At 36.6% G+C, this 26,795-nt stretch overlaps 1 protein-coding gene across 3 annotated transcripts in view; it reads right to left on the reverse strand.

Moving 5' to 3' along the window:
• The window catches only part of NCAM2 (neural cell adhesion molecule 2), a 504,953-nt gene extending 481,063 nt beyond the window's left edge, over positions 1-23,890 (reverse strand). The window contains exon 1 of one of the 3 annotated variants that reach the window (XM_036881527.2): positions 23,687-23,886. In XM_036881527.2, the coding sequence (XP_036737422.1) occupies positions 23,687-23,738 (52 nt within the window). In that variant the 5' untranslated portion in view covers positions 23,739-23,886. Of the gene's footprint in view, positions 1-23,686 lie in introns of all 3 variants that reach the window. The other 2 variants (XM_057501625.1, XM_036881529.2) reach the window with 2 other exon arrangements.
• Between the last annotated feature and the right edge of the window lie 2,905 nt (positions 23,891-26,795).

A 26,795-nucleotide genomic window follows, 5' to 3' on the forward strand; every position in this document is an offset into this window, starting at 1 on the left:
TTTAAAATGTTACTATAACATTAAACACCCACCATGCACACCCACACACACAATCGTTTTTGTTTCTCTATGCTCCAATAGAACATTAAGTATAGTCAGGTAGATTCACAGGAAACATTGACTTTCATATAACAATATTAGTATATTATAGATATGCCATACATGTGTTATATATTGCAAAAACATGGAAGATTATTTGGATATTTTGTGTACAAGTTTAATCTGTTCATCTTTCATAAGCCTGCACATTGGATTGCACTATCTCATTTTAATTCAGGTAAGGTAGTCTATGCTGCAGTTGTCTGTCCCTGATTACATTCAGGCTGCACACCAAAGTTTTCTGGCAATAACGATGAGATGCTGGGAAGATTAAGTACAACGACAATAACAAAGTGACCTCAAGTATGACTCAAAATCACTTAGACTGTAGGTCTGTTTGGAAAATGTGAATCACTATGCTTGGTTTTTGCTTAAAAGAGCTGGCCAGGCCTCATTAAAGAATCTAATAAGTAAATATGTTTCACAGAACATAAATTTCTGAATTGGATTGTGATTTTCATGTTATTTGTTCAATAACAAAATGTAGAATTGGGAGACTTGCATCATTTCTAACGAGAGCCAAAACAACAAATTTGGCATATGAAAAATGTCAAAGTCACAAAAAAGTCTAAAAACTTAAGAAATAAATATAATTGAAAGACAATGGCATCATAAAGAAACTATTCCATATTCAGAAATCACTTTGATGTATTAAAAATCACTGAAATGACTAGGGAAGTAAGTACATAACACAGGCTGTGCTCTGATTAACTAAAAGGAAATGCAGACAGCTCAAACAATGTGTTCATTATTTGACCCATTTGACGCACCTGCGAGTAAACTCACTATATATGTTAAACTAGAAAAAGTATTTTTATTCATAGTTCTTCCTTTGAGATAAAGCAAGCTTCCTAGAGAGCTACATTGTCATTTTCACATTTGAAGAAGTAATTACAAAACTGGAAGCAGACTAGTCAAATAATATGATGAAATTGTGTTTCACTATTATTTCATGTTTACAAATTATTTCCATCTATGAGAGTTTGGTTATAATTAGAACATTTTATTGGAGGAGTCTGCTTCAGTGTTTTCTCCAGGGAAGTAAAGTTCCTTGAGGGGAAATGACAGACTTTTACCAATCTCTGTGAACCAATTTACATCACAGTGCTTATCAAAATGACTGGTAAACAGTTGATTATCCAAAGATACCTTAAAATAAGTAAATATATAGTGAACTCCCTTTATCTAGCAATGGAAAATATAAAGTCATACTTATCCCATACTGCCTGTGGTCAACTGCCAAATTAGGACTCACTGAGAAAACAAGAAAGAAGTCATGGTTAAACACTGCTATAGCATGAATGTTTGTGTGTCCCCCCTCAAATTCATATTTTGAAATTCTGACCCTCATATTCTGATATTAGGAAGTAGGGCCTTTGCATAGTGATTAGATCATGAAGGTAGAGCCCTCATTAAGGGAATTGGTGCCCTTATAAAAGAGGCTCCAGTGGGCGTCCTAGAGCCTGCTCAAGTAGAAAGACACTGCAAGAAGATGTCTGTCTATGAGCCAGGAAGCAGGCTCTCATCAGATGCTGAATCTGCAGGCAACTTGATCCTGGATTTCTTGAGATTTCAAGAGAACTTTCCATTCTGAGCATTTACTCTCAACTTTAAAATGCTTTTTACATGGTCTTCTCTAACCTCTTCCTTTTCTCACAGATCCTAGCAATCTCTAGGTAATTATTCTTCTATTTGCCATTAACATAATGTTAGAAAATGGTCAGCTTGAACCTTGCTTAATTCCAGGCACCATGTCTACCTCTTTTCTTTACCACCATCACCAAGCTTTCAGGATAAGTCTATGATACATCAACACTGTCCAAGTTTTCAATACTCTCACCAAACTTATTTCTTAAATTTAAACTTTTATATGACTCTAGATAGAAAATGGCTTAGGTTATTCTTTACCTGTCTCCTGTTATCATTCACAATTCAATTAAAAACACTGACTATCCTTAAACTTACTTCTATCTTCACATCATTTGCCTTCACAAAGGCATTATCAGTTTATTCAACACTGTTTGGCCAAGACTTCGCATATACCTGTAGATATGCTTCACGAATCAGTTTCTCTGGACCTACTCTGTCACTGCAAGTACCATCTCACACCTCCAGTATACCCAGTTCACAATGCTGCATTCTTTGCCCTGGAAGTGTAGCAGTAGTTCCATTGGTTTGTTTTTAAAATGTTCCCCATTTGTGAGAAAATAAACATTTACATAGTAGAATAAACTCCTGGAAAATAAAATATATTGGTTTGATTCCAAGTAAAATTAACACAATTCAGATGCATTACAGACTCTTTATTAAGTGATTTCAGTATTTAAAAAGATAGAAATTAAATTCCTCCAGTTAATCACAAAATATTAAGGAAATAGTGGGACATGCTGTATCTTGAAAATGTCCCCTCTTATATAAAGGTATTGCTGCTCTTAGAGAGAGAGAATATATTAAAACAGCTTCATTCTTTAATTTTTAAATCCTTTCCCTTTAGAATAAAAGACAATAAGGGATATTTGGATAAAATATTCAAAACAACTATTTGACATATTTAAAATAACTTAGAAAAGCACATGAAATTTTGGCCTAACGCAAAACTTTTTTCTTTCCCTAGTAGGAACTATTTAAGATTTTTTTCTACTTAAGTGCAAAAGTTGATTTAGACCAAACCATGCTACTTGCTACCTGTGAATAACTGAACAAATAATTTATCCCTTTAAGATATTTTTTCTTTTCATTTGTAAAATCAGGATGTTGATTAAAATAATTTGCAAGTCCTTCTCTTGTAAGCAAATAGTTCAATTCCTTTGTTTCTTACAGGGATTCTTGGAAAACATAAAGCCTAACCATCTTCTTTGCTCCAGGGGAGAAGTACCAGAGCAAAAGCAAGGTATCTGACCATAGCAGGCATGGCATCATAAAAGAGTTGATACACTGTAGGTGGCAAAACAAAACTGGTCGATTTTCTAGTTCTTCCTGAGTCAGAGAGTCATTTTCACTGTGTTGTTACAATCAAATTATCAGCCCTTCATGCACACCTATACAATCAAATTGCATTCACCAGCGATAACACATTTTGTCACTTATATGGAAATATCACATATTCTTCATATTATTGCTTTGGGAATAAGTGTATTATTACTGATGCTAGATGTTAAATCCTTTGAGAAATGATCTGGGGCTTGTACTTTTTTTTATATTTTTTTATTACCCATAGGGTTCAATGGCTGCACGATGCAAGGATTTGACAAATAGGAATGAGCAAAACAGAAGCCCAAATTCTCAAAGATACATTTGTGAGTTTTTCTTTTTATTATTCATCACTCCAAATTCTGTTTTAACACCCTGCTTTAATGTAAAAATTTCTATAATCACTGAGCTATCTAAAAAAATATAAACTAAACAAACACTAAACAACAATGCTTACATCTTTGACTTATATTTATAAATATGAATAAATGGCATTATAGATTAATACAATCTGCTATGCCTTGGGCTCTTTCCAAGGATGGCCAATATGAAAGAGAACTATTAAAACATTTCTGGATATTTTCTAAAACTAGTACGGTAGTCATTATCTGTTAAGCTGTTTAAAATGATCTAACTTCAAAAGCCACGTAATAAATTAATTTTAATCTTCCTTCTGGATAAATAGTATGGTTTCCTCATTTTATAATAAAAATTACATATCCCATCATCTTTTTCTCCTTGACCGAGAAAACTGAATTAAATGTAACTTTAAATAGAATAACATAGCTAGTATAGACTTCTATGTCCTTATGTTACCTGTCTCCCATGTTCTTATTTAGGTTTTTAAGAGTACTGTTTATATATATATATATATATATATATATATATATTCCACAATGTAAACACAAACAAATTTTCACATTTGCAGACTACAAATCTTAACACATTCTAAAGTAAATACTTGGGAATATTTTACTTTAAGTCATAGACATTTTTATGATGGTTGACTTCTATTTAACTTTCACTGTGCTCTGTTATTGCTGTTTTGTTTATTTAATTATTTTAAGATATATATATATTCATATACAAATCATTTGTGACTATTTTGACCTTTTCCTTGTTAAAGTGAGAAGAGACTATGAGTTTTAACATTTGTTTCATCAGTATGACACATTAAAAATGATCAACAATAGATTACTCAGAAATTATTAATACTCTATAATAAACGACGAACACAAATGGAGTATTTAAAATAATTGATTTTATTTCAAAATATACATATGTTACAGAGCAGTCTTTAGACAGAGTAATCAGAATGAATAAACTATGTAAGTACTTACTAATAGCTGTAGTAACAAAATAATTAAACTAATATTTATCTGGATAGTGGCATTTGAAAAGTCATTCTGTATTTTATAACTGTAAACAATTTTACTACAGAACATTCAGAGCATGGGAAAAATTGACCTAATTGAGTAGACAGGACATATACATAATTAACTAAAATATATACAGGAAAATTAACTTCTGTGTTTTTGACTTTTACATTATTCATTATATTCTCCAAAAATTTGTAAGATTATTGAGATGTCAAAGTGTAAATACTCCTTAATTAAGTTGCCAAAAAAACTATTAAGTTAATATAAATAAAAAAGAAAAACATGAGTTTAATATTTAAGTATGTATTTTTAAAGAACTTGGAGGCAACTATGATTATTTATATTTCCACCAAAACTGATAGGATGAAAGTATTTATATTTAAAGACATTAACAGAGTAAATATTTTATAGCATTTATCAGCAAAATATGCTAACTTACAACAGCCCTCACAGATAGATAATTCTCTATTATATTTAACTCAAATCCCTTTTGTTATAGTTTTAAATCTCTGCTTCTATTCTAAATTTAAATAGCAATATGAGAGCATCACTCATTTTTTTCAACAACTGTTTACTGAGCATCCACCATGTACATCACTTAATATAAAACCTTTGTCTATAAACTTGGAATCTGATTTTAGAAGACAAAATTAATGAAATTAAAACATTTAGAATAACCCAGGACTGCATGACATTATAAATGAGCAGTACTAATCTGTGTTCTAGTGGTTTATAAGACACAGATCAAGGCAGTTTTAATTATCAAGAAATGTTTCAAAAATGAAATGGGCTTGAGCTTCATTTTATACAATGAACTGGAATAAATGGAGAGAATTCAAAAATACCATCTTGTGAAGGGTCTACAAATCTACCTCTAGAAAATTATTCTGGAATTTTAAGTGGGGGATCAAATGAATCCTTCTAATTTTTCTAAGTATAATAATCACTATTTGTTCAATTTTCTCTCCTCTTTTGTATTTCCATTTCTTTCTTACATGTCTACACATTGAGTCTTTATCACCTTGCAGCGATCTAAACCTCACTGCCTGTGGCATTCCACTGGGAGAGCTGAGCCCTCCAACCTTTTACAGGCCTCAAGGGTGGAGAAACCAGCAAGTCATTACAGTTTTGATTCTCAAACACACTTTTAAGTAGAACATGACAGAAAGCATAGCCTTGAATGCTGATACTTAACAGTCAAAATCCAGATACTTGAAAGAAAGTATTTTCATAGGAAGTGTCCTTTAAAATATCAATAACTAATGACTAAGGTCAGGGAGTTCATAAAAACTGATCCCCAGAAAAAGAAAAGGGCACTGCTGTAAGAATAGTTTCCCATGTCCTAACATGAGAAGAATGCAACTCTTTGCTGAGAAGGATGAAAATGGGATTGCCAAGTGTCTCTTGGAGGGTGGCCTTCTCCTTCCTTGTATTGTAATTCTCAGTGGGATGCAGAAGAAAACTGGTCAGTTTGCCTTACCCTACCTCCCACCATAATCTCTATGACCACCACTACTGACAGATTTCAAATCAGAATGGACTTTGTCTTTGTTTACCATCTGCAAGCATGGGAAGGGCACCAGAATATGCGCATACAGTAGGAAACAAACACAGGGGTGTCCAGCTGGCCCCAAGGGGCCCGAGTTGTGCCCCTCCCCAAGTCTTAGTGATTCTACTGTGATGTGGAGGCAAGTAAAGAGTTCCTAAAATTCCTTTATTATGATACAGCTATTAGAGGAGAGTAAATCCTCACTAATCCACCTTGGCTCGGGAAAGGAGATTTTGAAGGTCACTAAAACTTAAACCAGGAAAAACAGCAGCATAGGCTATGTGGGGAATACCACCAACCAGGTCATAGGGGAGGAACTGCTAAGCCTTTGAGCAAAATCAAAGCTAGTGGAAGCCAAGATGGGTCTTATTCAGTGTGCATCAATCATGCTGGAGAAATGGGCCCTGTGGCATGACAGTGGTGGAGGAGGTCACTGAGAGAATGTGACCACCAGCGGTCCCTCGAGCTGGACACAGATAATTGAAAGCTCCTCACCCTGCCTCCTGTTCTTGGAATGTGTGCTCTGCCACTGTTTCCACAATGGAACCATTTTCAAGGATGCAGCCTTAAAAGAGCAATACGTTGTTGAGACCACCTAGGCAGTATACATGAATGAACCCAGTTAAGGTTTCTATATAAACTTTTAAGATTCTGGTGGGCAGGTGCATAGATCCACTCACTTGTCTTTCAGCAGCCCAGGAGAAGTCTTGTGAGTGTCCTTGCTTATTAAACCTATCACCTATCAATCTGGAGTGGAGTGCCTCTTTCTTTCATCTCTCCTTGCTCTCTGGCTATTGGGGCCAGTTTGTGAACACCAACAGCCAGTAGTATAGATACTGCCCAAATTCCAGGCAGAACCAAGAGCTATGCTTGAGCTGAATAGTGGAGCAAAAACAAGAACAATAAGTTTCTACCTAAACCCAGACAGGTGTCTGAGTAAGGATTAGGGGAAGAGGAGCAAAGTCCCTGAGAATGGAGGAGAACCCTGAGTCCTTGAGAGGGAGTTAGAACTTCCCACTAGATTTAGGATTTAGATAGTTCTGAGTTGGTTAAGTATAAAACTGAGTATTTCTCATTCTGTCTCAGCTGTGAGCCCTGTACCACAATGGCAAACAGCTAACAAAGAGCAGAGAACCTAGGTACCGAAGGTCCAACCAAAATGCTGAACTTACCAGCTGCTGTTTACACTTAGCAAAATGTGGGAAAACTAAACAGAATGTAATCAATGGTGCAGTGATCACATAGCTTTTCAAAACTAATAACTACTTTAAAATAAACACTCTGACATCTTATCTTCCAGACCATTGTTTTTCATAGAGCCAAACTCTCTTTGGAAGCCTTTCAAGGAAGTTTGGTCAATAAATCATCAAAAAATAAGTAAGTTTCTTTGGCTCCATAATAATGACAGCAATGAGCACATACTATGTGAGTAGAGCCATTAGTATCTCCATCTTACAGATAAGAATATTAAAGAATAGAGAAGGAGATTGCTTGTTCAAGATTGCTCAGAAAGCAAGTGGCTGAGCAGGATTTAAACTAAAATCTGCCATATGTTATTACTGTGCTCTTATCTATCACACAGCCTCAGGCATGGAAGAATATTATAAAGGCTCAAACTATTTACATGCCCACAAACCAAAATAAAAAATTTTCCAAGTAAAATTACCAAGATTTTGCTTTGAATCTAAAGGGAATGTAAAAATATTTAGATAGCCCTAAGTAGAGATCTGTGCTCCACTGAGTACGGAACAGAGATGGAAATAAAACAGATGCTATTTCCTGAAGATATCATTTGGGCCACAGGATCCAAATTTATTTGCAGGAAACCACTATCAACTTGTTCATGGGAAAGAGTTTTGCACAGCACTAAGCAGCCACTGGCCTCAATGCCTGGAACTGCCATGTGCTGGCACAAATCCATCTAGGATCCAACCATTCAGCCAAAACACTTCAACAACCAGCCTCGTGATGTGAATTCTGAAACCTTAGAAACAATTTTGACTGGTGTCACCAAACCATAAGGACTAAAGGAAAATCAAAGAAATCTTTAAAAATGGGAAGATGTGATGACATTTATAGAAAAAGGAAAGCTTCTCTCAAAATAACCTTTTATTTCCATAAAACCATAAGCCAGTCTTTGATACAGTTAACAGAAACTATCTAATTTGAACACTATTACTTTACTTCAAATAAGTGAACTGTGTTGTCTTGAATTTCATCTGCAAATACAGAAATGCTTTATATGAAAAACATTACCAACATACCTCACAAAAGCTCTTTACACAAATGAATTTGTTCTCTGTCACCAGAAATAGAAGCAGATTATTTACTTAGTAATCCTCAAAAGGGACAGGGCAATCAACCCCTGAGATATAAGAGGCTGTGTATCTAGAATTTTATGATCCAATACTTATTGTAATATTACAAATATATTAAACACTTAGTTTCAGCAGCTTTGAAACACAAAATGTTATAACTCAGTTGTGCAATGCAATGTAAAAGAGAGTACACCACTGTTAGAAATTTAGCAGCCTTTATCCCTTCAATTACAAACTGTGGAAAATGAAAATGAAGAATTTAAGCATGTGTATGCATTTCAATCACAGCCTCTGAGCTGGAACCAAAGCATCCATGCTCCAAATGCTGATTTTATCTATATTCAGGGAATACGTTTTGATGGAAAACATCATAAATTATGAATGCTTATGTTCTGGGAGTTTGTTTTAAAAAATAAGGTGGGAAAGCTGTTTAGCTGTTCACTTTGTGTAACAGAGAGACAACAGATATTGTTTTGTATTCTTGAGAAATTAAACACTAGCTAATTAGTCTTCAGTTATACAAAGTGTGAATAATAAGTACAATGTTTTATCATAGAGTACATTTTCTTCTTAGAAGCAAAAAGCAGCAAAAAACAAATCCATTTAAAATATTCATGAATTTCAGCACTAATAAAAGTAATGAAACAAATATTGCAAACATTTTAGCACAGCATAGAATGATGGAATGGCTTTCTAAAGTTTTTATATACATATGTATATGAGTGTGTGTATACACATACACAAAATATATATTTTAAAACTTTATATGTAACTTTACATATTTTGTCTTTCAGAAAAAAACTTGCTCTTCGTGAGAACACCTGTCATAGAAAACAAAAAAATAAAGCAGAATGGCCATCTATGAAACAGTAATTACAGAGCAGGTACATAGTTTTATATCCTAAGCACCTTCGTCTCTATCCTGCCTTTTAATTCACAGTGTAGTCTCAGGAAGAAACCACCCAGAAGTTAGCAACTGGTAGAGTTCACATCTTGTTCTAGTCCTGCATTAGATTAGAACCCTGATCAGTGAGTCTACTCATTTCAATATTTAACCTCTGTCTGCTGTCAATTTCAAACCAACAGTCAGTTTCAACTTCTCCTTCTACAGAAGATTGAATCCCCAAAAAGATCCCTTTCAACATCTTGTGGCAGATGGTTTTGACTACCTATCACAAACTATTTCTAGAATGGCCCTCATTTTTCCTTACTAAATTAACACTCAATTTGACTGGCCAATCACATGCTTCAAGGGAGGCACTTCACCCCAGGAGCAACAGGAAGGAGTTGATTAGTCAAAGGATATCATGGTAGTGTCATTCTCCTCACCACTGATTGGCTTAGGGGAGTTCATATGACACAATTCTAGCCAATGAGAATTAAGGGAAGTCTGGAGGATGAACTGCAGGGACTTTTCTTTTATTACTATTATCTTTTTTATTAAGGTATGATTGATACACACTCTTATGAAGGTTTCACATGAAAAAACAATGTGGTTACCATATTTACCCATATTATCAAGTCCCCACCCATACCCCAATGCAGTCACTGTCCATCAGTGCAGCAAGTTGCCAGAGATCCACTATATCCCTTCTCTGTGATACACTGTTCTCCCTGTGATCCCCCACACCATGTGTACTAAACATAATACCCCTCAGTCCCCTTCTCCCTCCCTCCCCACCCACCCTCCCTCACCCCTCCCCTTTGGTAACCACTAGTCCCTTCTTGGAGTCTGTGAGACTGCTGCTGTTTGGTTTCTTCAGTTTTTTCATTGCTGCTATACTCCACAAAGGAGGGAAATCATTCGGCACTTGTCTTTCTCTGCCTGGCTTATTTCACTGAGCATAATATCCTCCAGATCCATCCATGTAGTTGCAAGTGGTAGGATTTGTTTCTTTCTTATGGCTGAATAGTATTCCATTGTGTATATGTACCACACCTTCTTTGTCCATTCATCTACTGATGGACACTTAGGTTGCTTCCATATCTTGGCTATTGCAAATAGTGGTGCAATAAACATAGGGGTGCATATGTCTTTTTGAATCTGAGAAGTTGTATTCTTTGGGTAAATTCCAAGGAGTGAGATTCCCGGGTCAAATGGCATTTCTATTTTTAGTTTTTTGAGGAACCTCCATACTGCTTTCCACAATGGTTGAACTAGCTTACATTTCCACCAGCAGTGTAGGAAGGTTCCCCTTTCTCCACATCCTCGCCAACATTTGTTGTTCTTAGTCTTTTGGACGCTGGCCATCCTCACTGGTGTGAGGTGATATCTCATTGTGGTTTTAATTTGCATTTCCCTGATGATTAGTGATGTGGAGCATCTTTTCATGTGTCTGTTGACCATCTGAATTTCTTCTTTGGAGAACAGTCTCTTCATATCCTCTGCCCATTTGTTAATTGGGTTATTTGCTTTTTGGGTGCTGAGGTGTGTAAGGTCTTTATATACTTTGTATGTTAATTTTCCTTTATTATTAAAATGAGCCCAGTGAAAGAAATATTTATTTATCTTACCTAACTTCAGATTTTATTGCCTAAGAAGGTGATACATGAAACTGTTGCAGCTACGTTCCTTCCATGAAGCCAGGGAAAAACTGCCAAAACTGACACAGAAACATGAAATCTAAACCTCCCTCCAGATGGTTTCTTGTATTGTATAATAGATTTTTATTTTAAGTCATTTTAAAATTATTTTTCTCTTCCTTGCCCCTAAAAGCATGCTAAACTGATGCAATTTCATTAGGAAAGCATTCAGTAAGTCAACCACAACTGATAACTTACTGAATTATTAATTATTGCAGTGTTTCACAATGAGAGAAACCATTTAAAAACATGGCTTATATTTAAATATTAATGTCATATAGTCCTTATAGAATTATACTAACCTGAACAATCAAACTTCCCAACTTTGCAAATATGCTGAACCCAGTATCTCTGAATCCTGTTGGTTCTCCTTGCTCATTAATCTTTTAGACCACTAAAAGATTCACTTGTTTACTAATTGGTATTCATTCACCTCAGTCTGTCCATTCAAAAGAAATAGTCAAAAAGAATAGTAAAAACCTGAAAACAGAGCTACTTCTAATATTTCCTTTCTCCCATCACCAAAAAAAAACATGCTTTAGTTAGAGATAAGAGTAATTTTAAAACCAAATATTAACTGAATTTAAATTTCAAGTCCTTTAGTCATTAGATGCTACTTAATTTTTATGAAATTCATTTTCCTTATCTGTAAAATAATAGTCCAGGACCACTCTATATATATTATGAATATAAAAATGAGGTGATCTGCAGGGTCACTGACAGATTTTCTTCTGAAAAAGATTCTCTTCTTTGCCAAACTGTAACCAGGCTCTGCTGAGCTCTCATCTCAACTTGGCCTCAACCTCGGCCTATAAATATTCTAACAAAACACTAACAGTTTTTAACATCTCAGGACTGCTTCCCTAAGATGACTATAAACCCCCCATAAAGTGCCTGCCTGAGAAAACCCAAGGCTGCCAAAAGAATTTACTGCTTCTTCCAGCCAGCACCTAAAGATAGGGCCCCTGTCTCCCAGCCTCCAGTGACAGGGTTGGAGCTTAACTTCGATAATTCCCAGTTAACAAACCCAGATGGATTTCACAGGGACTGAACCCCCACCTTCCTGCTTTTTGTGATTTTTCACTTCTCTAACTCTACTGAGCTCCTACTCAGCCTCCTCCCCATTTCCTCCCTCTCCCTTTAAAACGTCCAGTCACCTATGTACAAATAGGAGTTCAGTCCATTGAATATAGTAATATACCATATTACCAATATAATACATTACTGATTAAAATCTGTCCTAACCCCTTTAACTGGTGTCAGTTTTTAATTTCAGTACTTACTCATTCAATTAATTCACCAAATACTTACAAATAGACACTGTGGATTGAGGAAACCTATCCTGTTCATTGGGCAGTTCCCCCTCCTCTCACATACATGAAACGCCAGACTTTATCCCAGCTTTTCAAACTCTGACCCCACCACCCACTTTCCCACTCTTTTAGCTGATGAATTACCCTCCTTGAAATAAAACAGTGATTGATCTTTGCTATTAGTATTTACTGTCCTTTCTCAGTCTCAGATCCCTGCAGGTATTTCTGCTCAGTGATTAGAATTAGTAGTGTCACAATTACTAAAAGGCACTCACTTTTCTTATGACAAATTCTCTTCTCCCACCACACCTCAAACCACATACGTCACCTGAGACATGGAAACTTCTCAATGAGGTATAGGAGTGAGAGGAGGCCAAACAGGGAGAGACAAGTGAAAGTTAACTCAGAAATAAGTCCCCTTCTCCACCTTAGTTAGTAAGGTTAATCCTTTGATTTTCCAAGCAAGAAGGAGATACATTGTTAAAGAAGTCATCATTCACCAAACAATCTCTGTATTAACACAGAGTGTAGAAAGGAAGGTATTTTTAGTAAAATGTTTACTTACAGTAGAACTAATACAGGAACTTGAAAGAGAAAATATATTAGCAATTTGGGGTATTTCATAATTATCAGGATCTGCACTGTTATTTTAATATCCTAAGACTATTAAGGTTGAATACTTCATATTCATTGTGGATATGCCTGTGAAAGTCAGTATAAGCATAAAGGATGGTACAATATCATTTAATAACCTATGTTGGGTTTTGTTTCTAAATTGCAGACCACATGTGGTCCACAGAAGTAAAACACATTAACTGGGGCCTATGAGGGGGCTTTGAAATAAAATGACTCAGGTAGATAACCAATTAAAGTGATTATAAATTATTTGAAAATTTAGGGAGAAAATCAGTGGATGAATTGAATGGATGAATTAAAAATGGATGAATTAGAAGCAGTATTATTATCTTTAGTTGCAAACTGTTTTTCAAATTTAAAGTGACATACACAATACTGGTGATAATAGTGGATAAATGGTAGGCAGACAAATAAATAGGTGATACAAATAAATAGGTGATAAAAATATTCTAGGGTATCTGAAAATGTATTCTGTTCAATTAACTCAAATACTTTTATCACTGAAGTCAGACTTAGAGAATACCATTCAATTATGACAAAACATGGCTACAAAATAAGATAATTTTTTGAGGTTAAATTGAATTTCATTCTTTAAAAAAGAGACAAAATCAAAGTGCCTATGGAAAAAATAAGGTAAAACAAATCTCTTGTCTTTCTATACATACAGTTTAGAATTGGTGTTTAATAATCATTGATTGAATAATCAACTTTTAATTGACTTTTAAGGGGATTATCTTGGTTTTGAGGACTTTATATCCCACCTCTACTGACATATCAGACATTTGCTATTGACAATATCTAATCTCTTTAATTATCAACATATTGTATCTCTCTCATTTATTCCTGTATTTATTGAAGACTGAAATCTCAACTACATAACTATCTTCTGTGCCTCATATAAGGCTTCAAAAGAACAAATCTTATAGCAAGGTTTAAATTTGGTTTATTCCAAGTCTATTTCATTTTCAGTATAGGAAATAAGACAGGTCATCTTTGCTATTCCTCCTGAAATAAACAATCACTGTGAGTTGATTATTTTATAAATATGTACATATTTATTGAAGGCCCATCAAATGCACAACAATGATATAAACAAAAATTTTAAAATAAAAACTCAAATTGACATGTAGTATATTCCCAACAAACCAAATCATTATACAAAGTCAAGAGTAAACATATTTTTAAATAGTCAGTCACTTTGTTTTACTCCTGCTAGGTAATATTTAAATATTCATTGAGCACATATTTGCTAAGCATCTACACTGTTTCGGTAATATATGTTAATATACAGAGAACCCTCTAACCTAGTGTATTTCATGTGAAACTGCCATGGAAAGACTTTCTTGCTCTCATGGAGTTCACATGGAAGGTCACAGCAGAGTACGGTGAAGTTTGACATGCAGAAGTTAGGTATATTACCCTCTTTGACTGACTCTCCAAATGCCTTGCACATTGACTAACAGGTAATAGGCAATTAATGAAAAAAAGAAAGGTATCTTCAGTGATGAGATGATTTAGCTCAGTCCTGAAGAAAAATAACAGGAATTTCCTAGACAAAGAAAGTCAGGAAAAGTGTAAAATCTTGGGCTATGTAGACACAGGGTCCAAGTCTGGGAATTCCAGGAATGGTGCAATAATGTTTGGTGTACATAGCAACAGACACGAGGTTGAGGAAAACAGCATTGTGCAAATGAATAAAAGGTAAGTCTTAACAGTTCTACATCAGGAATGCCCAAATAATTCAAATGAAAGGCAGACCTCTAATTAAAATTAACAGCATGTGTCTAATAAACACAGTCCAAAAGTGACTTTGAAGAACATGGTGACATAAAGTATGTACTGTAGTACAAAGTTATTTCTGAGAATTACTCCATGGATATGAGAAAAACATATTTAATAGTAAAAGTAGAAACATTATAATAAGAAAATGTGCTGTATTCTAAAGTAAAATATTTATATCAAGTCCTAGGCCTACCATTTTTTTGTGTCTTCCTTCTTAGGCAAGTAATTACACCTCTTTGAGATTCGTTTTCCTCTTTTCTAAATCAGGCATAATATCTACCTTTCAGAATAATTGTGGAACTTTAAGTAGGTAAATTAAGTTCACTAAAAAAGTTTTTGTCAATTACTATGTCTCAGTGTACAATACATTCATTTTAAAACACTAAATTTTATACTGTAACTCTAATACTCTGAAAATTCAAATAATTTAACCTAATTTGAAGCAGTAGTATATAATCTATAGATTAGGTACTGTGATGCCTGCTACTCTATGGTAAAGAATATGAAAAAGGAGTGAATAGGATGGAAAATTTACCTAATTTCAGTTGGTTTTAAGTTGTAAGTGGTTTATCTAAGTAAACAAATCAAAAAAATCAAAAACAGGTAAGTATTGGCCAGACTTCAACAAAGATACACAATATTTCATGTTATATTTTAACCTTCACATAATGCGTGTTTAACATTTCTTTCATGGAGAACACAAAGTTTTCACTATAATATAAAGAGCAAGTGCTCTGCTCAGACAATATGTTTAATATTTCTGACTGGTAGATAATAATAATAGAGAGAAATTAAGTAGGGCAATAAATATAAAAATAATCAGAAAGACTACAATTATAGTTACTAGAAAACTAATTGAAATGGACAAGTTACAGTAATAGAAATACTGTCCACAAACCATCTTACTAATACTTAGAACAAAGTACAACTGTGCTTATTTTCTTAAATTGGGGCTTACTGTATACCATAATAGGTCTTATACTATATATACTATATAATAGGTCTTAGCCAAATTACATTGGCTTATTTTATTAGTAGTGACATGTGTTTCTGCTCTAGCATTGTATTTGCATCACTGAAATACTCTAGTGTCTACAAAATTGTGCAGTAAAAATATATGATGGCTTATGAGAAAAGACAAGATTAAAGGTCAGAACATTGAAAACCTACAGAAATGTGTGATCAAATGCTAACAAAAACCATAGCATTCTTAATTAAAATACTAGCATAATTAAATCTCTACTGGTATTTGTACCTATCTTTTGCATCTTCTTTCAAGATGCAAGGCCTGAAGGGCATTAACTTTAAAATGAAAACTTATGATCCAGGGTGTAGCCTTCAAAAAAAAAAGAAAAAACAAACAAACAAACAAAAAAGTAAACAGCAAGCACATCATATTAACACAGAAAAAAGTGACTTCCCAATTTCTTCAGCAGCTCTCTCAAAATTGCCGGATAATATAACATGGTGGAAAACAAGATACTTTTTAAAACTAAACAAACACTTGCAATAAAGGAAGCCACTTGAGTTGATTGTTTTCATGTTTTTCTTAACATCTTCATAGATTGCTAAGGCTTTCTCTTATGTAATTATGAGATTCTTCTTGATTACTTAAAAATTAACGAGCTAAAGAAATCTTACGTGGATCCACACAATTCTTGTATCATATCCCTTTTTACCAACAGTTACATGGTAACATTCATCAAAGAAACACACACTGAAGCAGAAAAGACTGAACTGTATTTTAAATCAATTTGGTGTTTTTTAGCTATAAATTTGGATGTCAGCAGTAGAACATACTTACGAGCTCTAGGCAAATTAGACACTCTCGAGCTCAAAACATCATCTATCAAACGTGATTTTTATGAGGATTAAATGAGGTAAGTGAAAATTCCCAGCACAGTTCCCTGGCACAGAGTAGGTACTCAAAAGTATTAGCTTCTTCAGACACAAATAGGAAATTTTTCAACTCTACATATTCAATATCAAATTTACTTTTTGTTTTGTTTTTAGTTCAGTTTAGCTTTTTTGGTGTTTTTTTTGTTTCTCTTTTTTTTTTTTTTTGTCATGTTTTGTTTTTAGTTACAACATAAAAAAAATTATAGATAAACAGAGAAAATGAATACGTAACAAAAGCAGATTTAACCTACATGCTTCTGAGATTTTACCTAAAATTCCAAACATATACTAAATAATATTAGATACAAAGAGTGGTGGAAGAATAAAATAAACATGTAAGTTAAGTGGAGAAAGATTCTGAAGAAATGACAAAGATCAACAGTCTGCCTTTCCAAATTTATTGATGACATATCTATCTAGATGTTCCACAGATAACAATGTATCATTTTAGAAAATTACAAACAACAAAAAAATTAAAAATAAAAACAAAAAATAAAAAAACCAACTGTTACCTAAATTAAATGATTTTCTATTTTATTTTCCTATGTCTATTAAAATAACCATTGTTTCTGTCAAATTGGCTTAAAAGTTCAAAAGCCTCCTTCTTCCCCACTTCCTAAACTGAATGTGTTGTTAAGATTCATTTATTCTTCCACAGAAACATGTTTCTTGCCTACCTCTTTCTTCATTTTCCTCTGGCCTACCCCACACATGGCCAGTAGACTTAAAAACAAATCAAAACTTTAATCATTCCGATTAAATGGCACCCACAAACAATGGCTTCCAAAGATCTACACAGGAGTCCAATTTAGCTTGACCTCAAGGCCTTTTTGTCTTCCAGCCTCACCGATATATCCAAAATTGAGTCCAACAGCTCACATTTCAAAACCCTTAACTTAATTTGGACTATTTCTGTCCTTTGACCATTGCCTCCTTTCCTTACTTGCTAACCCATGTTTTCAATCCTTGTATTATTTTCTCCACTTACTCTCACCACGTAGAAGCCCTTTCTGCTTCAGTGAGTGGCAAGGTGGTGTCCTAGTGAACAGGCAAGTCTTTGTAAGATGCCCTAAATTCAAATGTTTGTTTCCTAGCTTTGTTTTAAATTTTCTATGCCTCATAGCCCTCAAGTGTGAAAGGGGAATAAAATAATATGATAATTAGAGCATTGTTGTTATACATTAAGCTGTTAATACATATGAAGTGCTTACAGTAGAGTTTGGCAGATAGTAAACACTCAACACGTTTTAGCTATTTCTAGGTGCTGAGTTCCTAGGAACTTATTTAGACCACTTAATTTTTAATTAATTATATGATCTCTTTTGTCATTTTACAACAGTTTGTTGAGCAATGTATTGATCTCTCATATACTTACCTGGTTTTTTAATTTCTATTTTTTGTTTTCTCAACTATCAATGTTGAATTCTGTGTTCTACCCCACCCCTCACACATGCAAATTTTCAAACAAATACATTAATACGTTAAAAAAATAGGTACTGAACTAGAAGTGATAAAAGCTAACCCTAAATCTAGACAACTACTAACTATAACTGATACAAGTAAATCATATAATTTCTCAGTACCTCAATTTCTTCATCCATAAAATAAAGTTAATAGTCCCTTGGAGTATTAATGATCGTTAATTATAAGGTGGTCAAAAGCACTTTGAACACCTGTTCTATATTGTTATAAGATACTGGCATTATATTCATTTTAAGGCCTGAACAAGTATTTGTTACCTGATTAACTGACAAAACAACACAGAATTTAAGTTATTACCATTGCTTTAGGCTGAAGTGTTCATTTTTTTTAAATCAGTGCAGAAGTTTGGTGTTTGGAGAATCGAAAAAGTTTAAAGATCAGAGCTCTAGTTATTAACCCTTTTACTCTCCTACTTGACCTTTATTAAGTAGCTAATCCTATATACCCATGCTAAGCATCTTGGTGACTAACAGCAGCCTAGTGTTGGCTCACAGAAAGGATTCACAATACAAAAAAGAAACCCATTCCTCAGGACCCTGTATTGCCATCTGCTGGAAAATTGTTAAAATAAATAAGTATTCTATCACCATGACTATGAGAGGTGCTCCCTGAAGTTGTCTGTCATACAATCTGTGCAGCAATTCTCAGAATGCTGCCTAAAAAGGTGTTTGAGATACCATAGGCAATTAATGTTTGATGAATGAATAAATGAATATGCCACCCTTATCAATCAGTTAGATTATCTCTGCCCCCTCAATATTTTTTTCTAATCATGGAACAGCTTATGATAATTTTAAAAAATTGAATGAATGAGATGTTTTTAAACCACAGACTGATTTATCTATATGCATATTATACCAAAAAATATAAACAATGTCTAGCATAATACAGCTGACATTTGCATGTCTGCACATATCTATTATCACAATTGGTCCTCATGGCGGTACAGCAAAGCCAACTAACCAGATATGTTTATATCTTATTTCAAAATAAAAAAATGATAGTTCTGAGAGTTTAAGTTGCCTCTTCAAAGTCAAGAGACTCTTTATGTTCTTGGTCTTCTGATTTCAAATCCAGTGTTCTTTTTCCTTCCTTGCTAGTTTTGACAACAAAAAAAACCAAAATCTTATTTTATTCAGTCAAATCTGATTCATTACATCATAGCTTCCTAAAATGTCCTATAATGTAGGATAAATTGTTAGTGGTACAAGTGAATATGTGAAACTAGGAAGTACACTGATAGCTACTTGGGATCACCATTATTATTATCATTGTAAATAGTTAAAAGTTATTAAAATATTTAAGAGTGCCATATAAAAGCACTTTTATTGGCTGAACAATTAAAAATACCTTGGCTCTATGAAGTCCAGGAATATTACATTTAATAAAAGCATTAAAGCACTGGTTACATCTTCAAGTGTTCTCATAATTATATCATTTGTAAAATTAAAACTAATTTAGAATCCCCTTAATAGGGCTATCTTTAATATAATTAGGATAGTATAAAGGGTACAAGGAAGTGAGAATATAAGTAAATAAAATTTGAAAAATAATGATATTCCTTTTATAAGAATATTAAAACTAGTAAATTAGTTTTGCATATACCAACACCCAGAGGATTAATTTTATTTTGGTCCCAAAAAACATAAGCAATTCAGATCCATTCTACCATTTATTAAGCACTTTCGTCATGCTCTCACAAGTCCACTGCTATGAGAGATGACCTGAAAACAGATAAATTAAAATTATTTCCCAAATGTCAAAAGCAGAGAAAGCAGCAGGACTAGCTCCAGGGCCGTCAGATTGACAACCCTGTTTCCATTCCCACTGCTCTCTCACAAGGAAACAGACAAAAACAAATTACACTGTTCAGCTTGGTTACTACCTCAACTTCTTTATGTAACTAATTTCTCAGTTCCATTACAAACTAGTTCTACGTTTGAAAGAAAGCCATTTATTAAATTTTATTAAGTTTGACTTTCTTGTACTGAATGAACTTCTTTTGTTCCATTAATTGCTTCTCTAATAAGACATTACCTCTGAGAGAACATTAGCCCCCCTGTGTCATTGAAAAGAATCACTGGACACTCAGGACCCACCAACTTCCCTTCTTGCTCTGTGGGCGCCAATTCAGCATCAGAAATTAAAGTGACCAAATGCTCTGTTTAACTCCTTTGGCAGAAAGCAGGGAAGGAAATCCTCTGGGTTATTCATTGACAGTAACAGTATTAATTTGCACAGCCTATCTATTTTTAAGTGCAAATGAATATAGAGTCTATTCAACAGAAACCTTGCAAAAGAGCTTAACATCAAAGAATTAGAGTAGGGAGACAGAAAAAGGATATGAGAGGGGCTGTAACCGTGTTAAGAGCTTACAAGGAAGACCGGTTTGTGAAGACCTTCCTTGGACCTGAAACTAGTAAACACCCACACACCTGCACTTTATTTTTGGAAGGTACACTTCTCTAATGAACATGACTTACTAACACTTCACCAGAAAGAGTAAATGTGAACAGGTACCTGTAAGTTGAACGAATTAATTGGACAATTCACTCCATATCCCCATGATTTTGGCTTAGTAAGTGTTCTGTGTATGGCTGAACTGGATTGCAAGAGATGTGAATAGCTCTATTTTTACCTTACATTTCCATACAACAATGCTTCTATATTATATATGTGAACATCCAGTAATAGTATTTATTAATCATAGTTGAGTAATTTTTAAAGAAGAAAGTGATTTTAGAAATTTAAAAAGCTTCAGGAAAGCAACCCATATTTACTACAATTTGGGTACATAAAATTACATAGATCTAAACAACAAACGCACTGGGAATCACAGATTCAAGTGATCACTTGAGATTTAACATGACAGAGGCTATAACCAAATTTTGAAGACAAAGGAAAAATAATCGCAGAAGTTAGAGTTACAGAACCTCCTTTCCTTTGACAACTAAATTCAGACTCGTCAATTAAGTCCCAATCTTACTTCATTAGATACTAATCTTGCAGTGGAAATGAGAGGCTCTTAAAGGAGCATTTCTGCTACAATAAAAAAGGCTCTCACTACAGCAGAACAATAACCTTGTGTTGAAAGTTAGAACTATTAGGCCTTGTTAGCTAATTACGGTATTGGCATCCACTTAGGTTAGTCAGTTCATTTCTGTCATTTTCTTCTATTCAACTGCTGCAGTTCAAAACGTTTTGACTACTTAAAAGGGAATGCATCATCGATGCCTTCCCCAGTCTAACTGCACACTGCTTTCCAAAGCAATAGCTTCAATCATGCTTCGTAAAATCCCCTGCAAGTATATTGTGGGACACATAAATCAGCAAGCTAGGATTTTAGTATTCCAGAGGCAAACCCCTGGATCATTGACTGGAGGTTTTCCGTGGCCCCATTTATAAAAGAATAAACAAAATTATGAGTTACACAAGATCCATTTTTTAAAAATTGCTCCAGCCATGTGTCTGATAGTTGCTGCTGCATCCTTAATTGGAGAACAAAACACTAGCATAGAATTGGACACAGGATCAGGATTGCTGTTTCCGAGCATCTCCGACTTCATTAAGACATGGCCCAGAAGTACTACATATTCCATTTCACAAAAGCTAAGTCTACCTGATATGCATCTATGCCTCTATGACTGCCATGCATTTTTAAATTGCACTCCATAGAGTGCCTTTAGAATGATATTCTCCTCCTTCCCTGTTTTGTTACAGTGAAGATGGGCTCCCCTTCAGGCATGCTTCAGTCTTAAAGCCCCTCTGTGTAATTACCCTGCATTCTTAGCTATAAATTAGGTGAATCACAATTTCAGATATATTACAGACATAGACCAAATTATATATGTCTGTGTGTATGATTTAAACATCCCTAGATTTCCCTTATATCCCCCAAATTCCAACATGTTAGACACATTAATGTCTACAATGGTAAATTCAGACTCACTACTGAAACATTTTTCTTCTCCAAACCAGTCACAGTGTAATCATAAGTTTGCATAAACTTGCTTCCTATTAAGTCCCCATGTTGCTCCACACTATCTACACTTGGTCACTTGCAGTGGTATTTGAACTGCAGTTTTCAGGAACTGCTTCTTAGTATTCAGAAATACCTGACCACATTGTAAAAGAACAGTTAAACATAATCAGCAGCTCTGCAAAAATTAAAATAGCATACATGTAGGGAATAAAGTGTATGTTGATCTCTGCTATAATAGCAATTAAATTAACTGACAGGGTAATAGTAGCTTCAGATGGCCATATCTGCAATTTTTCTCTCACTGAAATTTTGCATACTCTATGTTATTAAGGGAAAATGAACAGCATCTTACCAAGACACTTTACAAACTATAGCAACATCTAGGGTTTGCTTTCTGATTTCTGAACATAAAATCTGCATCCAATCATGTTTCACAAGCCACTAACACTACAGCTTTAGAGAGGAGAAGGGCAGAGAAAGGAAAGCTTCATATCCAAAATGTCAAGCCCTGCTGAAGAATGATAGAAGGACCCAGTGAGTGTCGAAAGAGCAGAAACAACCATTTTTGGGCTTAAAATGGAGTTCTACCACCCCCTGCTGGACCAAATGAGCAATACAGAGGAGGCAAAAAAGGTTAGAATTGAATATAGTGGAGATATTTTAACTAGTCTTGTAATTTATTTTTTTCTCAAAAAAATATTCATGCTACACTAATAATATAACATTCTCTGTTATTAAAACACGTCACATAACCACTGCCATTTTCTTTTTCTTTCACCAATGCATGTTTCAGCATTTTTTTTTTTGTCCCCAATTAAATGTCCAAACTTGTCTGGACAGTTGAAAATGCCTCCATTTATTATAAATATATTTTATGTGAATGAAGTATCTAAACAAAGCAAGATAAATTCACATCTATACAGATAAACAGAGGTGGCTTCCACAAATTCTCTCAGTTTATTCTAGTAAACTAATAATTTTTTTAAGAGATAATAATCCCACCAGTTCTGCAAAAACTAAACACCCTTTACAGATATAAATTACCAGCTGATGTTATAAAAATTTTCAACCTTGATGTATTAGGGGGGGCGGGGAGTTGAAAATGAATGACTGCAACACATCCCTAGTTTTATCCATTTGCTTTCTTACACACAATATCCATGGCCCCCCTCTTGGTTTCCAATAGAAATAAACCATCATCGTTCACTTAATAGTCAGAAAAAAGGGGTCTTGGTAAAAAAAGAGTCTCTAGGAATTGAATTTTTTTGCACGCAACAGAGATATTTCACAACCGAGTTTAATACTGATAGTTTTTGCTGCTTCTGTAAAACACCATCGTCCCTTTTTCCTTCCATAATCTCAGATATTTAACTGTTAACACATACCAACATTCTCATCCAATTTTTGATGATAAAAATCAGAAAAAGCCAAAATCTCAGAAAAAGAAGCAGTTTGCCTTGATCTCCTGCTTACCAATGCCCATCTCCAATTCTGTATTTTGTCTTATTTAAGGGTCTCCACAGAACAAATAACAATTTTGAAGCGGCAGCTAAAAGAATGGGGCGAAAATAGTAATAACAACAATAACTGTAACTTTAGTTCTTTCATTTAATTCTTCTTGTGCTTCCCTCTGCCTCTTTTGGATGGGTGGAAGGGGGAGGGAAAGTAAATGCAATAAAGCACCACACTCCTACCTTGCCCGCTACTGACAAGCAACCCGAGCAGGTAGAAGGAGAGGAGGCTCATGTTCAGGACGTGACACTGGTGGACAGTTCCAAAGTTATTGAGTCCAGCCCTGGAGAGAGAACCTTCCGCTGCCACGGCCGCCTGTGCTAGCGCCGCTGCCGCTCCGGGTGCCCCAGCCGCCCGCAGCCCGCGCGCTCCTCCTCGCAAAGTGACTGCAAGCTCCGCTCCTTGCCGCACTATATCCAGGCGGCGGCGGCGGCGGCGGCACTAGCCCGCCGCGGCGGCAGCAGGGCCGGGCGGGAAGGGAGGGGGCGGGGGCGGGGGCGCGGGCGCGGAGAGGGGCGGCGCGGCGTGGCAGAGGCGTATCCCTCCGCGCCGCACGGCGGCCACTTTCCTCGGAAAGTGCGGCCCCAGGATTCGTCCGCAGTCGAGCTCGGAGACGTGGGTTCGGCTCCCGACGCCTCCGGCCCGCGGGGCCGCCGTGATCTGGCTGGCACTAACCCGTGTGCGAGCGGCGGCGGTGCGCTCGGCCTGACGGCGAAGCGCGCGGACGGGCGCCCCGGACCGAGGAGGAGGGGCGGGAGGGCAGTCTCAGCTCCGGCGACGCCGCCGACCGGGGCGCGGAGGCGGGCGGCTGGGGCTGCGGCAGCTGAGGCGGTGCGGCCCCGCGCTCCGGTCGCGCCCGCTGTAGCAGGAGCCGGGGAGCTGGGCGCGCGGCGTCTGCTGCAGCTCGCCTCCAAGGGCGTGGGGGGGGGGGGATTCTCTGCGACTCTCCCTCCCTCGCGCTCAAGCCTTCGGCAGGCTGCCCCCTTCTCACGCTTCCCGCTCTGCCGCGGCAGGACGGAAGCAGTTGTCCTCTAGTGTCTACAGTGCCTGTGGCCTCGGGCTCTAGACGGAAAGCTCGGGGTTTCTAATCCCGGCCGACCCGCCGCTGTTGAGAACAGGTAGTTAAGGGAAAGAGACAAGGGAGAGGACGAGACGTCGGAGGGGCTGCGCGCCCCGGCACTGTCCGCGTTGGCCGCGTCCTTGGACAAGTCCAGAGTCTCCCCTCACACTTGGCGGCCCCTGCGCTCGGTCCCCGCCGCGCAGCACTAGGCAGGCGGGGCGCACCGTGGGAGGTCCTGGAAATGTACTGAGGAGTTGTACTCCACCCCACGCACACACCTGCGTGTCCGCGCGCGTGTAAACTGAAGTGATGGAGTCGTGACACGCGCCCAGAGCTAACACTTATCTGCCCTTTGGGGCATAGTATTTCTGCTGGATGGTAGAAAAAGGTTTGTCATTTTGATGTCAGCTTCTATCGGGCGTCTGGGTCAGCGCAACCCGCTGGAACTGACAATGGATCCTTTCCGCCGCACATCCGTTCTCGTTCCTTAGGGAACTCAGCCACCCCACCTCAGACACAGTGAGGCCGTTGCCTTCTGTGAGGACACGGAAGTGAATTGCAGGGCTCAGAATCCAGCCCTCCAGCCCCAGCCCACGCACAGGCACACGCCCCGATTCGGTGCTGAAACAGAGGTTTTGTCGCTTCGGGGAGGGCAAGGGGAGAGACTAGAAACAAGCTGACAGGCATAGGGGAGATACTGTTCGGGATTCCTGTTCCCCAGGCAGAACATAATCTTTATACAGAAGATCCATTTACTTGGCCTGGCGGGATGGGATTATTGCAGAGTGGAGGGGCAAAGCCCGCTCTCAGCATTCACATGGCTGACCTCTAAGCAATGGCCCTCTCATCTGAGGCCCTCTTCTTCCCTTTTGATTTTATAGTTGTATATTTAGGACAATATATTTAGGAAGTTGTCTTGCCTAGGCTGCCTACACCATTTCCCCATTTTGGGAAGAAGCAACTATACTAAGTAAGCTCACAGTCAGCTCTTTTCAGGAAAAAGTGGAAACGGCACATTTATAGATGTGAAAGAAAAATGACTAGTTCTATTTTCATCAGTTCTTGGTTAGGGAATCAAGAAATGCCATATACACAACACAAAGTCACGGAAGAAAGATGAAAGGTTAACTACCTGTGGCAAATAGTCTTTTCACCACAAACCTGCAATTTTACAATGTGATACCAAGAGTGGCCAAGTGCGTATCACACACACACACACACACACACACAGAACACAGAGTCCTGGTAATCTTGACAGTTTGATTCTCCTCTTTAGTGTTGGAAGTTGAATTACTTATATCTCAGGCTAAGGGTTGAACTACGCAGCAGGAAAATTTGGTACCCTTTGGTGTAATTTAGATATTAAATCTTAGGGTGAGGTGGAGGAAGGAGAGAGGATATCAGTGATCCATCAGACATCAATGAAATTTGTGAGCAGAGGTTATCGTAAGACTGTGTACAAACTGTGTGTGTGTGTGTACCTTTGTGTATGGGAACAGAACAAAAAAACATTGGTACTCAGGAATATACAAAGGTGATAAAGCTATTGATCCTGCCCTCAATTTGTTCATAGTCTTGTTAGAGAGATCAGGCACAAACACAAAATTTGGTCATATAAGTCAGATTGTAAAGAAGTCATTAGAAAAGTGGAAACAAACTGCTATTGTGACATAACAGGAGGGGATTGTTTCTGAATAGGGAATTAAGAAAAGACTTAGGAAGCTTTGAAGAAAAAGGAGAAATTAGGTAGGTAGAGATGTGGGCAGGACAGAGAGGGGCTTAAGCAAAGCCTGGAGGTGTGAAAGCACACACCTGTGTAGAGAACAGAAGTCTAATTTGAAAAAAGTATAGAGTATAAAACAGAAAGGTTGGATGGAATTGGAAAGGGCTGTAGGCCCATATTTTACTAATATTTGCAAACTTTCAGGCATGCATGATCAAGAAGCGCCAAAATGGTTGTCTCCATCTCCAGACTTGAATTGTAGCCCACAGGAAAATTATCAGGAGGCTTTCATGGGTTTTTCCCATAGTTAGCCTAAATTCATGTTGCTCTGAGGTCTCAGTAGCAAGGTGGCACATAGAGAAAACCTTCCTACACTTTAGCCTAAACTGCTTCTTAGCCAAGGTAGAAGTGCCTCTCCAGAGCTCCATCGGAAGTACATTCATTCCCCACTGCAGTGATGAAGTGATGTACAGCCTGACATTTGCCTTGGTCATTTCTGCTTTGTAAC

Source organism: Manis pentadactyla, chromosome 1 (genome assembly GCF_030020395.1).
Source record: "Manis pentadactyla isolate mManPen7 chromosome 1, mManPen7.hap1, whole genome shotgun sequence".
Lineage (NCBI taxonomy): Eukaryota > Metazoa > Chordata > Mammalia > Pholidota > Manidae > Manis > Manis pentadactyla.